The 15,591-nt window shown below is 36.3% G+C and overlaps 1 protein-coding gene across 1 annotated transcript; it reads left to right on the top strand.

Moving 5' to 3' along the window:
- Window positions 1-7,213: 7,213 nt before the first annotated feature.
- On the top strand, window positions 7,214-15,511 carry LOC306878377 (nuclear receptor subfamily 1 group D member 2-like). Its single transcript, XM_079430698.1, has 8 exons — window positions 7,214-7,456; window positions 9,911-10,123; window positions 10,220-10,308; window positions 11,105-11,249; window positions 11,386-11,939; window positions 12,891-13,076; window positions 13,162-13,372; window positions 14,415-15,511. Exons 1-8 carry the CDS (start codon window positions 7,438-7,440, stop codon window positions 14,609-14,611), a joined length of 1,614 nt encoding a protein of 537 aa, XP_079286824.1. The 5' UTR covers window positions 7,214-7,437; the 3' UTR covers window positions 14,612-15,511.
- The last annotated feature ends 80 nt before the right edge of the window (window positions 15,512-15,591 follow it).

The raw sequence follows: 15,591 nt of genomic DNA on the forward strand, positions 1-15,591 counted from the left end.
TATTTCACTTCACTTCAAAAGGGGCATGTTGTCACAAGAGTTAAATACGGTCCATAAAAGTGAAACTTTTCAGCAGGCCTATCTTTAAGGTTTGTGTACAGAAATTTAAATACATACATAAACCCACCCTGAATTGTTTGTTTTCATAGTTTGCACACTCGACTAGACAGCTTTGTTACTTAATTTCAGTCAGTTTTATCGTCATAACTTACAAGTGTTTGTCTTCTTTCCACCAAAGTAAATAGGCTCTGACGACGAGATATATATATATATATATATATATATATATTTTTTCCATCTTAAAAATATATCTAAATTACGACCTATGCTCTCAATGTCAAATGCAGAAACATAGATTATAATGCTTTATTGGGTGGTTGCTCTGCATGCTTAATAAACAAACTCCAGCTGGTTCAAAATGCAGCAGCTAGAGTTCTTACTAGAACCAGGAAGTATGACCACATTAGCCCGGTTCTGTCAACACTGCACTGGCTCCCTATTAAACATCGTATACACTTGATAATTGCCTATAAAGCCCTGAATGGTTTGGCACCTCAGTATTTGAGTGAGCTCTTATCACATTATAGTCTCAAAACTCTGGCCATTTGATAATAACTAGAATATCAAAATCAACTGCAGGCGGGAGATCATTTTTCTATTTAGCTCCCAAACTCTGGAACAATCTGTTCGGGAAGCAGACACACTCTGTCAGTTTAAATCTAGATTAAAGACCCATCTCTTTAACCTGGCTTACACATAATACACTATCGCATTTCTATAATTCAGATCTGTTAAAGGATTGTTAGGCTGCATTAATTAGATCAACCGGAACCGGGAACACTTCCCATAACACACAATGTACTTGTTACACTGTTAGAAGAATGGCATCTGCGCTAATATTAGTCTGTTTCTCTTTCTTATTCCGAGGTCACCGTAGCCACCCAGAACCAGACTGTATCCAGATCATGACCTAGAAATGACCTCTACAGCCAGGACACCTAGATGAGCCCCAGAGACTGATCCCCAGTGAAGACCCTGTCTCCGGGACGGCCATCGGGACAAGACCACAGGAACCAGATGAGTCCTTTGCACAATCTGATTCTGCTTTAGTCTAGATTTAAACTGCTGATTTAGGCTGGCCAGAGGAGAAAGACACTATTTCCCCGTCTAAATACTGTGAAGATGATATAAAGCCACTCAGCTTTATATCAAGCCGAAGTAAAGCTGCTTTGACTCAGTTTGCATTGTTAAAAGCGCTATACAAATAATATTGACTTGAACGACGACGTGTCATTATAGTACTTATGGAAGATAATTTACAGATATGTACTACACCAAACTAGTCAGATGTTGACTAAAAAGCTATTTTTTAGATGAGCAACAACGGATAAAACGCACAACAGCCAGTGTTGGCAACTTATTTTCAGGGGAAATTGCTAAAGGATGGTTGATTTGTTGCTAAAAGTTGCAAAAGATTTTTAAATATTTGCTCCGAAATACAAATGTAACAGAACATATACCGAGGAAAAGAGCCAGGGGTTCAAGGATTGCCAAACAATACATAGCAAATACAAACCAGAAGAGAAAGAGTGAAGAAAAATAACAGATCGCATAGCAACTAGCATACTCTTCCCTCAAAACATAAATGATACAAAAACACCAAAACTAAAAGTTGCTAAATGATGTGACGTCACTGCACGATGACATCTTTACGTGATCAGGACGCAAAATTGTCACTACATCAAATCTCTGTCACGGTGCACACACGAGGGAGGACACAGGAACACGCAAACGAGGATGTAAACACAAATAATATACTTTACTAGGACATCAGGACAGGACATGGCAAGGCAGACACGGACATCACACACCGGGGTTAACGAGTAGACCAGACGAAATCTAACTGAACAGACAGGACTAATATACACAGGTAAATCATAGATAATGAGACGAACACGGCTGGACAAGAATTAAACTGATTACATTTAACAAGGACAGGAAACAAACCAAATAAGGAAACATGAGGCGGGAACATGACAGACACGACAGAGGACTGACAATCTCAGCAAAAAAAATCTGTATGTTAATTTAGATTTGATCATAAAATAATATAATATTAAAATATAAATAGATACTTTCACCGGTTACAATTTAAGTTTTTTTAATGTATTTATTATTAGCTAGTAAACAAGTAAAACGGATAACGTCCTGGAAAATTACTAGTACCTTTTCCATTTTTCTAGATATTTTTCTTACAGTGTACTAACAATCACAGGAACAAGCTACTAACAAAGTGTAAATGAATGAACATTTATTAAATTATTATTAAATGAAACAATTGCAAATAGCAGTACCTTAATTCACGTGATGAGTGCACTACTAGGCATCTTTGGTTTTCTATTTTTGTGGGATTTAAATTATAAATGTGTGCCTTTTTATTGTTTGAGTCACTTTGTCTGAACTGAAAAGTTGCCAGATTAGTTTTAAACATAGCTACATTTGTTGCTAGGTGCGTTTGGAAGAAAAAGTTGCTAGGGTAGTCTGAAAAATTACTAAATTTAGCAACAAAATTGCTAAGTTGGCAACACTGACAACAGCGCTTCTGATTGGACGAGCGCCTGAAAGCACAGCGCTTGCAAAAACTATGTATATTATTAATAAATTATACTATTTATTGGACTTTTGATCATAAAAATGGTCAAAATGGTGCCGAAGAACAAGAAATGATATGATATGATAATGACTGTGTCTTGTAAATTCTGCAGACTAACCTTCACACATATTACACACATCTATCTGAATGATGAGCAAGTACTCAACTGATTTCAAAAGGCTGGCTAATCATTGCGAATTTCACAGCCCAAAATCATGAAATGTCAAACTTTTTAAGTTAAGCCATATCTGTCTAGTGTTTCCTTCATAAATGAGCTCGTTTGTTCATTTCTTTGCAGCTGTCTTAAAGGAACAGTTCACCTTAAAATTAAAATAATTCGATTATTTCCTCATCATTCATTTTGTCAAGCTCAAAAAACAAAACAAAAAACACGTTACGCTAGATGAAAAGTGGTGCATATGACATGTGCCCTATATCCTAAATAATATTCAGTCTTCTGAAGCCACACAACATATAACAGATATTAGGCTCCGTATTTTATTTTCATTGTATTATAACACAATAACACTAAAACTAAAAATATTTTCAGTAATTAAGATAAATAGGAAATAAATTAGATAAAAAATCATTAAAAACTAAAAATGAATCTTTAAAATTAATAAGATAAAGTACTAAAATTACATAAAGCTTTATAGAAATATGTAAAAGCAATAAAAATGACAGAATCGCATAACAAAATACTAAAACATACAGCCTACTAAAATGAAAAATATGAAAATAAAGCCTAATTCAAAATATTAATAAATTATATAAAATATTAAAATAAAACGTATTACAAATTTGATTAATGGCATATTGCTGAATCTTATTTTACACCTTCAAAAGCTTTTCAGTATAGCCTCAGACATTTAGACTTAAATGTATATTTTATTATTATTAACATGCATATTTAATAATTATGATGATTCCAGCAATGCTTAGTAAATGTAAACAAGATCAGATCTGACATCTAATTTCAGGACACCCTGCGGTTTTTTCCTTGTCGTTCACATTTACACCAGATGACCTGTTTAAACAACCCAGAGTCATGATGACAGCAGATTTTAAGAACAAATCACCTGTTTTCCATGTATTCACTCACGTGAGGATGACTGTAGAGACCTAGTTTGTCCACTAGATGTCAGCAGATGACTGTCTGTTTACAGTGAGGACATCCTGATAAAACTGACTATGAAACACAATAGACTGCAATAAAAGGAACAAAATGAAAAGTATGTTTAAAAAATCTCTAAATATATAACCTATCGTCTGTAAGGGTCGACTGCTGTCTCAGATATGTGCATTATGTGGTCATTTATCTGAGATAAAGATCAAGATCTGGTTAATAATTCATAGATTATAAGTTAAATGACATGCAGTAGATCTACTGAACCAAAGCAGCTCATCTGGTGCACTTCACCACACCTTCCCTCCGCTTTTCTTCGGTTTGTACAGCACAGGACGTTGTGTTCTTCGAATCAGTGATCTGACAAGAAAAAAATGTTCAGACTGTGCAGGGTGTACGTTACATTATGTGCCTTTCTAGAGGAGGCACTAGTTAAATCTGATTATCATCTTGGAAACCACCAATAACATTTATGACTTCTGTTGCATAAGCATCATAACCGTATTTATGATCCTGTCATATATGGGTCATATACACTTTGCTGTGAAGTAAATATTAGGGAAAACAAGATATTCATGGCATTTTATGCATAGAAATTATTTTTGTGTTACAGCAATTATTATTATTATTATACAAGTACAATATCCCCTACCACTTGTACTTCACTGTTTTCTCCAGAGCTGCTTTAAAGATGAATTACACACTTAAATTGAACTGAACTGAATCAACAATCAACTGAATAAGGACTGTTTTTGTTTTTAAAGCTGCTTTACAGTAGAAATATATTTTGTTTGCATCATCGAATCACTCTTTTCCTGTTGATCTCTGTAAAGCTGATTTCAAACAATCTGAATTGTATAAAGAGCCATATAAATAAATCAGGTATAAATCTATCCATCAATCCCCCTCTCTCTGTGTGAATATATCTCTGTTTCAACAGTTTGTCAAGTCGTTGTAAACCCACTCAAAGTTGCATAATCTTGAAAGACAGACATTTATATGGAAAAAAAAAAAAAAGCATTGAACTGTTGTGTCATGGAAAGTTCAATTCCCTTGAAACCTTGAAGCATTGTGTTCTTTCTATGAATCTTGCCCAACCCGATCGAGCACCTACCAATCAAATCATGCTCCCAAGTGAACTGGATAGACAACACCCATCATACTGAATAAACCGTATTTAGACACAGTAGTCATTCGTCCTCGTGGAGATGAGTAAACTTGACTCAGTGCGATCTCAGTTGATGATCAATGAATAAACTATATGTTCAAATGACTAAACACAACTTATGGAGCCTTGGTTTATAGTGATTTCCTATTACTTGTGTGCTACTTTCAAAAACACAGGAAAACTCTTCATACTTTTAAATACATAAGTACAATTAAATGTGGACTTTTTTTTTTTACAGTCGCTCAAGTGTGTTTTTGGCTTGAGTGCATAGTTGATATAGCACCAGGCTAAAACTTTTCTTTGCTACTGCATTACAAACTAATTAAGTAAGTTGTTGTTGTTTTAAAACGTGTGCTTGGCTCAGTGTTGATGTCTGTATAGATGATGTATGTGGCCCTGATTGTCGGCGGAGGCCGGACACCTGGATGAGCCCCGGGGACATATCCCCAGTCACCGTAGCCACCCGATCCGGTCCGTATCCAGCCAGATGGTCACTGCAGTCACCAGATCCAGTCCGTATCCAGATCAGATGGTCACTGCAGTCACCAGATCCAGTCCGTATCCAGATCAGATGGTCACTGCAGTCACCAGATCCAGTCCGTATCCAGATCAGATGGTCACTGCAGTCACCAGATCCAGTCCGTATCCAGATCAGATGGTCACTGCAGTCACCAGATCCAGTCCGTATCCAGATCAGATGGTCACTGCAGTCACCAGATCCAGTCCGTATCCAGATCAGATGGTCACTGCAGTCACCAGATCCAGTCCGTATCCAGATCAGATGGTCACTGCAGTCACCAGATCCAGTCCGTATCCAGATCAGATGGTCACTGCAGTCACCAGATCCAGTCCGTATCCAGATCAGATGGTCACTGCAGTCACCAGATCCAGTCCGTATCCAGATCAGATGGTCACTGCAGTCACCAGATCCAGTCCGTATCCAGATCAGATGGTCACTGCAGTCACCAGATCCAGTCCGTATCCAGATCAGATGGTCACTGCAGTCACCAGATCCAGTCCGTATCCAGATCAGATGGTCACTGCAGTCACCAGATCCAGTCCGTATCCAGATCAGATGTTCACTGCAGTCACCAGATCCAGTCCGTATCCAGATCAGATGGTCACTGCAGTCACCAGATCCAGTCCGTATCCAGCCCAGATGGTCACTGCAGTCACCAGATCCAGTCCGTATCCAGATCAGATGGTCACTGCAGTCACCAGATCCAGACCGTATCCAGATCAGATGGTCACTGCAGTCACCAGATCCAGTCCGTATCCAGATCAGATGGTGGATCAGCACCCAGAGATGACCTCTACAGCCCTGAACGTCAGCGGAGACCAGGACACCAAGATGAGCGCCAGAGACAGATCCCCAGTGAGGACCCCACCACTTAGATAGCCATCAGAAAAGACCATTGAAACCAGTTGAGCCCCTACAATCTGACTTTGCTGCTGGTTTGTTTGGCCAGAGGAGAACTGGCCCCTCGACTGAGCCTGGTTTCTCCCAAGGGTTTTTTCTCCATTCGGTCACTGATGGAGTTTTGGTTCCTTGCCGCTGTCGCCTCTGGCTTGTTTAGTTAGGGACACTTCATTCCCAGCGATATCGTCGACCTGATTGCCCAGACGCTATTAAACTGAACTGAGCTGGATGATGTCATCACTGAAATGCCTTTAACTGAAAAAATCTTTTCATTTTACATTATTGACACACTATTTTGCTTTTTTGATATTGTGCAGTTGCTTTGACGCAATTTACATGTTAAAAGCGCTGTATAAATAAAGGTGACTTGACTTTATTCAGTTTTAGTTTTATTTAATTTGAGTTATTTTAGTACTTCATACTATATGGATATGAAATAATATATATATTGAATGTATTTTTATATGAATGTATATGTGTGTGGCTGTATACACTGGTGTTATGTTAGAAGCATTATTGTACTCATACCTTTTGTTGTGTTAATATTTTTAGCTTGGTTTTTTTTCATTTAAATGTTTAGTATTGACATGTTGTTGTATGCATTTGTCAATTTTATTTAATTTCTTGATTTTCTTAAATGTGTGTGTATATAGTATTTACAGAGTTTTGACTTTTAGTTGTAGTTACTTTTTTATTTTTTGGATAAAAGCGTCTGCTAAATGACTAAAAGTAAAAACTACAAGTTGGTTTAGATTGCTCGTCCCTGGCCCTGTATCTGTTCTGAACGGGGAGTGGCGGAGCTCCAGAAAAACATCATGTTCCCTGCCTCTCGCCTCACGTTGCAGCAGTGTGTTGTTGCGCCTCTGGACGGTGAAAGTGTGTCACTGGGTTAACTCGAGTCGCGCACCGAGGGGCGGAGCCACGGACGAAAACACGAACCACAGAACATTCAGTTCTGAGACACGCTCGAGAGCTTCTATGAACGCACTGGATCTGAGCTGATCCCCAGAACTACAACCTACCAATTATTACTGACCACCTGAATTACAACATATCAACAGCCTGAAGACATGGCATCAACAAAACAAGGTATTGGATTGCTTATAATCGTGTATTGTTTGATTCATAATAAAATAGTGAAACATTACTTCTGTTATGTAAAGAAGTGTTTACAATTGTAATATTTTACCACGCTACAGTGATGTTATTTTAATAAATAGCAGGATTTCCACTGCCATTGAAAAACTGGAAATATTATTAATATATATATATATATATATATATATATATATATGCATGTGATTTCTACACATAGACGTGCTATAATTATGTTTTTGAAGTCACATTTATTGGCAGCTAAAATATATGTTTTTTTTAGCTGAATCCCTATAAAACTGGTTAAAATCTTATTTTCCATCTTTATTTGCATTTATGGTTTTAATGTACATTTAAGCCCGACTTAATTATTTATGTGTACGTTTATTAATATAGTTTTGCTTCTGTTTATGGTGATATATAGGCCATGGGATGAGACACCAAACAGAATGTAATTGTAGGCTTAATGCGTAAATGTATTATAACTGTATTATAAATGTATTGTTGATGCACAGTCTATGGTGACATCAAATTAAAACGTTTAAAATGATTTTAGAATGAAATAGTGTAGTTTCGCACGGATTCATCGGTCAGATCTTGCTATTTAAAGCACCTTTGACACGCTTTCCATTGCTTACATGACAGCGTAGAGGATGTGGGTTAGGAGTGTCCGTCACGTCACGCGCATTCAGTACTCCGAGTACTAGAAGGCTCGAGCTCACATGTCTCTCGTATCCTGGTCATGTGCCCGTGTGTACTAGGAGTCGGGGCTCCGCCTCTGATTGGTCGTGACGTGCGCGGTGCATAGTCTCTGATTGGTCGAGGAGAGGTGATTTCATAATTTAGCACACTGCCCTGACGCGAGACTCACTGCAGTACCACGTGAGGAGGCAGCAGACAGCTAGTGACCTAGATATACTTCCCGTGCAAAACATGAGAGCTCCACGTGTGGGTGGATCTGGGAAACTCAGGGTTATTGCTGGCTGGGTAACCTCACTTGTCCATTTAAAAAAAAAAAAAAAAGACACGTTTTTGCTTACTTTTGAGAATGCACAACTGGTTACTGTAATAAATCCAGTTATTAATGTAGCCTACTTGACCAGTTTACTACTATTAAAAGATATTACTATTAACATATTTGTATATCTTTTGACTGCTCACACACACAAAAAGTGATGGAATCAAATTGCACAGCGTTTCCTGTACTTTTGATGTTCATAATGATTATTATACCATATTAGTGTTACTGGTTAGTGTATTTAAACATAATCCTGTGCAGTTTCATTCATCTAAAAATAGGTCATGAGCCGTTCAAAATCAGGAAGTTCATCCAACATGTGCACTGCAGAAGACTATATAATTCTATAATTGTGTCAACAATGAAGGATAACTCTTTATGCAAGCATATTTGTGACTTCTTTACACCAAGATGATGAGTTCACCTATTGAAATGAGTTTATGTAATGCAGTTATCCAATATGTGAATGAGTACAGCGAAGGTCAAATTGTATCACGAGTAAAACATATTTTGGAGCATCTTCAACTGTAATGTGATTCATTTACTTTTGTTCAGGAATTTTCTAAAGTTTCATTCTATAATGCATATTTCAAATCAATTTGCGCATGTTTTGTACTGTGCATAACTGTTAATAGTTTTTTTTTTTTTTCATTTTTGAGTGCTTTTTTAAGAAGTTCCCTCATTTTCTTATACATTAACTTCAGCTAAAATAAAAAAATATTTCTTTGGCAACTAGGTGAAATTAAAAAAAAGTTTAAGTTTTATATATACATTTTATATATATATATATATATATATATATATATATATATATATATATAAATGTGTTTAATTTAGTTTAATTTTAGTTAACTAGGCAAAATCTTAAAATTTTATTTTTTTGAGTGTGCATTTATAAAAAGTTCCGTCTTTTTTGCGTATTTTATAACATCCACTTAAACTAAAATGAGAAATGTTGGCAACAAGTTATTATTTTTTTAATTCAGTTAATGTTCATTTTATTTCAAGTAATAATTTTTTATGGTTTTAGGTAACTATATTAACCCTGGTTATTATTAACTATGTAAAATTTATTTCGGTATTTAGAAAATGCATATTTGAAATCAAGTTTAGTACTGTGCATAGGTGGTCATCCTCTTGTTTTGTGTTTTATTTTAGCACATCAGCTTAATGTAAAATGAGAAATGTTGGCAACCAGGTTAAATAAAAAAATGTTATTTCAGTTTATTTATTTCATGTAACAAAAGTGTTTATTTTATGGTTTTAGTTATATTAACCTGGTTATTGTTAACTAAAAATGTAATTCTAGAAAATGCATATTCTTGATCAAGTTTAGTACTTTGCGTAAGTGGTCACATGCTTGTAAATGTCTTTTTTTTTTTTTTTGAGTGCGCATTTTTAAAACATTTCATCTTTTCCTAATTCCCAAGGAGGCGTGATAGCCTACGTCTGCTCCTCAAGCTCCGCCCCCAGCCCGGAGTCCTGCTTGAGTGACAGCTCTAACAGCCGCTCCCCATCATCCTCCCCGCCTCTGCCCATTAAACCGAGCCGCCTGACAGACCTGCCCACCGCTGGCCTGCTGTCCAAACTCCCACGCGGACACGCTTCTGACAAGACCCTCGCTGCCAAGAGCAGCATCACCAGTGAGTGAACACTGAATAAGCTTATATGTGATTCAGCTGTTTAAAATTGGCAGGATTTGTCCACTGGGTATGACTAACTCTTACATGACTTTCCAGAGCTTAACGGGATGGTGCTGCTTTGTAAAGTGTGTGGAGATATCGCCTCGGGCTTCCACTATGGTGTTCATGCCTGTGAAGGCTGCAAGGTAAGGAAACACTTCTCTCAGGATCATCTTACATTTGGGCTCTGTTCCAAAACCTAGTGCTGTACAGATAAGGGAGCATTTCATGGCAGCATTGGCACGCTCACAATGTAGAAAAGGGAGCATTTCTTTTATAGGAAACTTTTAGCCAAATTCTACAGCTTTAAGTCAAACTATTTGCATTGCAGATTATGCAACCGCAAAAAGCACAATTATACAACTTTATGCGTCCAATAAATTTTTTATACATAGCTTAGAAAGATGTGCATTTTGCACTATTTTTTTTTTAGTTTGCATTTCAAATTTATTTCTTCAGTCAAAACAGACCTGTAATGTTTCCAGATATGATATTTTCAAGAGAAAAGTGCTGTTGTCAGTGTTATTGTAGTATAATTAATATACTATTACAGTTTTAATTAATGTTTGAATACTATTGATTTTATTCATATTTTGAATTAGGTTTTATTTTTGTCTTTTCTGTTTTCATTTAAATTTTTAGTAATTTTGTTGTGTTTTATCATTTTAGGAATTTTTTTAATGTCTATATAATTTATTTTAATTTTTATGTCAGTTTTAGTTATTTTAGTACATCAGGTTAAACTGAATTAAAATGAGTCATGCTGCCTTGACAACTAGCTGAAATATATTTTATATTTCTATTTAACTAATTTTATTTCAGGTAACAAATGTTTTTTTATGGTTTTAGGTTTGGTTAACTATAATAACCCTGCTAATGTTAACTAAAACAAACTATTTTATATATAAATACATAATATTGCATTAATAAATTTTTTCACAGGGCTTCTTCAGAAGAAGCATCCAGCAGAATATTCAGTATAAGAAATGCCTGAAGCCAGAAAGCTGCATTATTGTGCGGATAAACCGCAATCGCTGCCAGCAGTGCCGCTTCAAGAAGTGTTTATCTGTCGGGATGTCTCGAGACGGTGAGTTACAAGCCATATCCGTCTTCCTTATGTGCTCAAGCTTTGTGATGTTGACTTTAGGACTTGCACAACTACATTTTTTTTGTAGAACAGTAGTCCAGAGCAGAAGAACTAATGCAGTGAATCTCTCTTCCAGCTGTGCGTTTCGGACGCATCCCGAAGCGGGAGAAGCAGCGGATGCTCCTGGAGATGCAGACGGCCATGAATAACATGATGAACAACAGTCAGCTGCAGCACATGCTTCACGGCGCCATCGACAGCAGCCAGAGCGACTCCAGCTCCTCCTTGCCGTCGCCGCCGGATTCGCCACGCTCCTCCTCCGATCTCTCCCGGGACTCGGAGTCAGCCGTCCCTATGGACACGGCCTCGTCCTGTTCGTCGGACAGCGGGGAGGAAGATGCACTGAGCAACGGACGCGTTCCTCTCACGTACGGTTCTGTATCTCCGGCCAGCTCCGAAACGCTCAGCAGCTGCAGTAAGGAGGACGAGGAGCCTCCGCGGGAATGCTGGAGCCACTGGAACGAGAGCGCCGCCGCCGACAACAACCTCCTCCAGACCACCACTGGACCTTACAGGGAACATGTGACCGGGTATCACGTGACCCAGCAGTGCCGTCGAAGCCCAGAAAACCTGCCTTACCACACAAACAACATGAACAAAGTCCAGACTGGAGGAAACCGAGGACACCTGGTTAGTGACCTTCTGCTGTTTACACATAATTATTAGCAATACACACTCAGGATCAGTGTTGTTGTTAACTAAAACTTAGGCTAAAACTACGTTTTTATTATTGAAATAAAGCTGAATTATTAGATTAAAAACTTTTAAATGAAAATTAAAAATTTAGCTTTGGCAACTAACTGAAATATGTTTAAGCTTATACTAAAAAATAATATATAAATTATGACAAAAGCATATAAAATTACTAAAACTATTTTGTTTTTTATTAAAATATAAAAGCTAATTTATTGAGGAAAAAAATATAAAAAATGTTGTGTTAAAATATTGTAAATATTATCAATATTACATATTAGTATTCCTTTAAATAATTATATTAAAAATAATTCTTAAATAATTGCATTTATTATATGCATTTAATCATTAGCTTATATTATTTAATCCATATGAATAATTAATTGTTTCTATATTCATTTTATAATTTATGTATTTTTTTAATGATTAACTTTAAATAAATTCTTCTGGCTGCATTCACCATCTCGTTTTACATTTTGGTTGTGCTTTGAATAATTATTAAATCATTTCAATAAATCTTATAAAATAATTTCACTTAATATATTAATTAGATTATTGTTTTGCATTATTTAATTATATATATATATATATATATATATATATATATATATATATATATATATATATATATATATATATATATATATATATATATAATTTTTTTTTTTTTTTTTTTTTATATAGTCAATTTCTCTCTTTTTTCATATTTTTCCAAGCTCAACGCAGTGGATTATGAGATTGTGCTCTCTGCAGGGATAAATTCCATACTATCTGAAAATTCGAATTTGGTCAAAATAATCTATCTTTAATGTCTCCATCACAAATGATGATTTTAAGTGACTCTGAAAGTGTACCTGGTGTAATTGGACTCTGTCGGTCCTCTCTCAGGTGTGTCCCATGAGCGTTTCCCCCTTCGTTGACCCCTGCAAGCCCGGTCATGAACTCTGGGAGGAGTTTTCCAAGAGCTTCATCCCTGCAGTACGAGAAGTGGTGGAATTTGCCCAGTGGATCCCGGGCTTCCAGGACCTCTCCCAACACGACCAGGTCAACCTCCTCAAGGCGGGAACCTTCGAGGTAAAGCAACACGAGTCCCGGCGTGTTTCGGACAGCGCAAGCATCCGTCAGACCCCTAACGCTCTCCTCTGTTTCCTCCGTGCAGGTGCTGATGGTGCGCTTCGTGTCGTTGTTCGATGTGAAAGAGCGGACCGTGAGGTTCCTGAGCGGCAGGAAGTACAGCGTGGACCTGCTGCGCTCCATGGGCGCCGGAGAGCTGCTCAACTGCATGTTTGAGTTCAGCGAGAAGCTCACCGCCCTGCATCTCAACGAGGAAGAGATGAGACTCTTCTCCGCCGTGGTGCTGGTGTCTGCAGGTACGCCCTTCAAAAACGCCAACAATAAAAATGACACAAGCTAATTCAAAATATTAATAAACACTATAATAGTATACAATTAATGCTAAAAATAAGTATAAGAGATACTGTTACCTAGTGAGTCGTCCTTTTGTCTACTGCCTATATAGGAAGCTGTCTTCTAAGGCGGCATCAAAACTGAAACCAATTAACCAATAAGAAACCGTTTGGAATATAATGGGCAGCAAGTATTAGAAATTACACATTTTTAGTAATATTATTATTATTGAGTTATTTGGAATTTATTTATTTTTATAAGATGTTTTTAATATATATTTTAACAATTTCTCTGTCTGCATTCACCATCTTGGGGTGAATTTTTAAATATTTATTGATACATGTATAATGTATTATATTTTTATCATTTATGTTATTCATAATTTTTTTTATTGATTGACTGATTATTTTTACTCATTTATAGTATTAATAAATTACTTATTTTTAATAATATTATTAACTGATTATTTATACATTTATTTAAATATATTTACACAATAAAACAAATATTATTTTATTTAAAAATTAAACAATTTCTCTGAATAGATTCATCTCCGGTGAATTCTGAACCATTTATTGACACATTGTTTTTAATAATTTTTTAACAATTTATATGAATACATTAGCAATAATTTTTATTTATAATAATATTAGACGTATATATATAATGCAATTTCACCATCCTTAGTGAATTTTGACCTGTTTATTTATACTACTGGTTTTGCGTAAGCAAAAAAATTAATATATTAATATTAATTATTTATCTTTAATCATTTGTATTATTAATGTATTATTTCTTTTTAATATCATTATTAATTTAGATTTGATTTATATTTATCATTTTGGGTACATTTTAAACTATTTTATACATACTGATTTTGCTTTTAACAATTATTGCACAATTTCAGTAATTCTAATAAAATAATTTCCTTATATACGTTTACTGGTATTAGCGTCTTAGATCGCTTCTTTCGTGAAACTTATGAAATTTGGCATGTTTTGGCAGACCGATCGGCCATCGAGGACGTAAGCAGCGTGGAGGCCCTCCAGTTGACCCTGATTAGAGCTCTGAGGAACCTGATCATGAAAAACCACTCGAACGAAGCCGCCGTCTTCACCAAGCTGCTGCTGAAGCTGCCTGAGCTGCGCTCGCTCAATAACATGCACTCCGAGGAGCTGCTCGCCTTCAAAATCCAACCTTAACTCTCTGTCTGACCAACCTGGGCTGTAAATTTCCCTTGAATGTATTTAACAGGCTTTTTTACTGTTTTGTGAGTAAAGACGCATTCGGAATCGTTCAGGTTTTAAAGTTATATTAGAGATCATCATGATTTGCTCATGACGCACAAGCAAACTTTGCCTGCGTTTCACATTGGTTTGTAAAACACCAGACTCTTCCTCGGCAGCATATCATCCTTTCATTATGTGCAATAGCTGCTAACGCATGGCTATTCGTATCAGAGCAGCTTTATGTCGTATCTTGTCCAAAAGATTGATCATGTATATATAATGTCAGTTTTTTCCTGAATGTATGCCTGTTGCTGGCAGCATGTTGGCATCATTTGAACCTGTATAACAGGGGCAATGCTTTTGCACGAGGTGTCGATGAACAGATCGGGGGCATTGTAAGGGAGTTGTAATTTATGAGCGGAGTCACTTTAAATGGCGTTTTTCTATAGACCACGTACAGAGAGGTGTTATTAGTCTTCCATTATGCAGCGGGAAACGTATGAACAAAACTATGAAAGAGATGGAGTTTATTTATTGACGTTTGTACAGATTGCCTTATCATTTTTCGCCACATTTACGCACACGGGGAACAATAATAATCTGTAATAATCGCGGAGCAGGAAGACGATGTTAAAATCCCAGTTATTTTGGGATGCGCTGCTCCCGGTTTACTCTATGCATATGGAAACAGCTTCACAATATGGACATTTCTCAGCCTGTAACTGACAGGAAAAGACATACTACTCTCTTGTTCAGCTCTGGTGTGTCCATGTTTTTTTGTTTCCTTATAAAAACAGTGCAGTATGTATAGTTGTGTATATCTATTTGAAATATATAATTATAAAAAAAATCAATAAATATTTACTTGTCATTTTACTGTCATGCCTCTTTATTGCACTTCATGTCTTTATTCACTGATAAGCGGTGTATGGATTGACATAGTTCTGCTACTT

Source organism: Barbus barbus, assembly GCF_936440315.1.
Source record: "Barbus barbus genome assembly, chromosome: 12".
In the NCBI taxonomy this organism is placed as follows: Eukaryota; Metazoa; Chordata; class Actinopteri; order Cypriniformes; family Cyprinidae; genus Barbus; species Barbus barbus.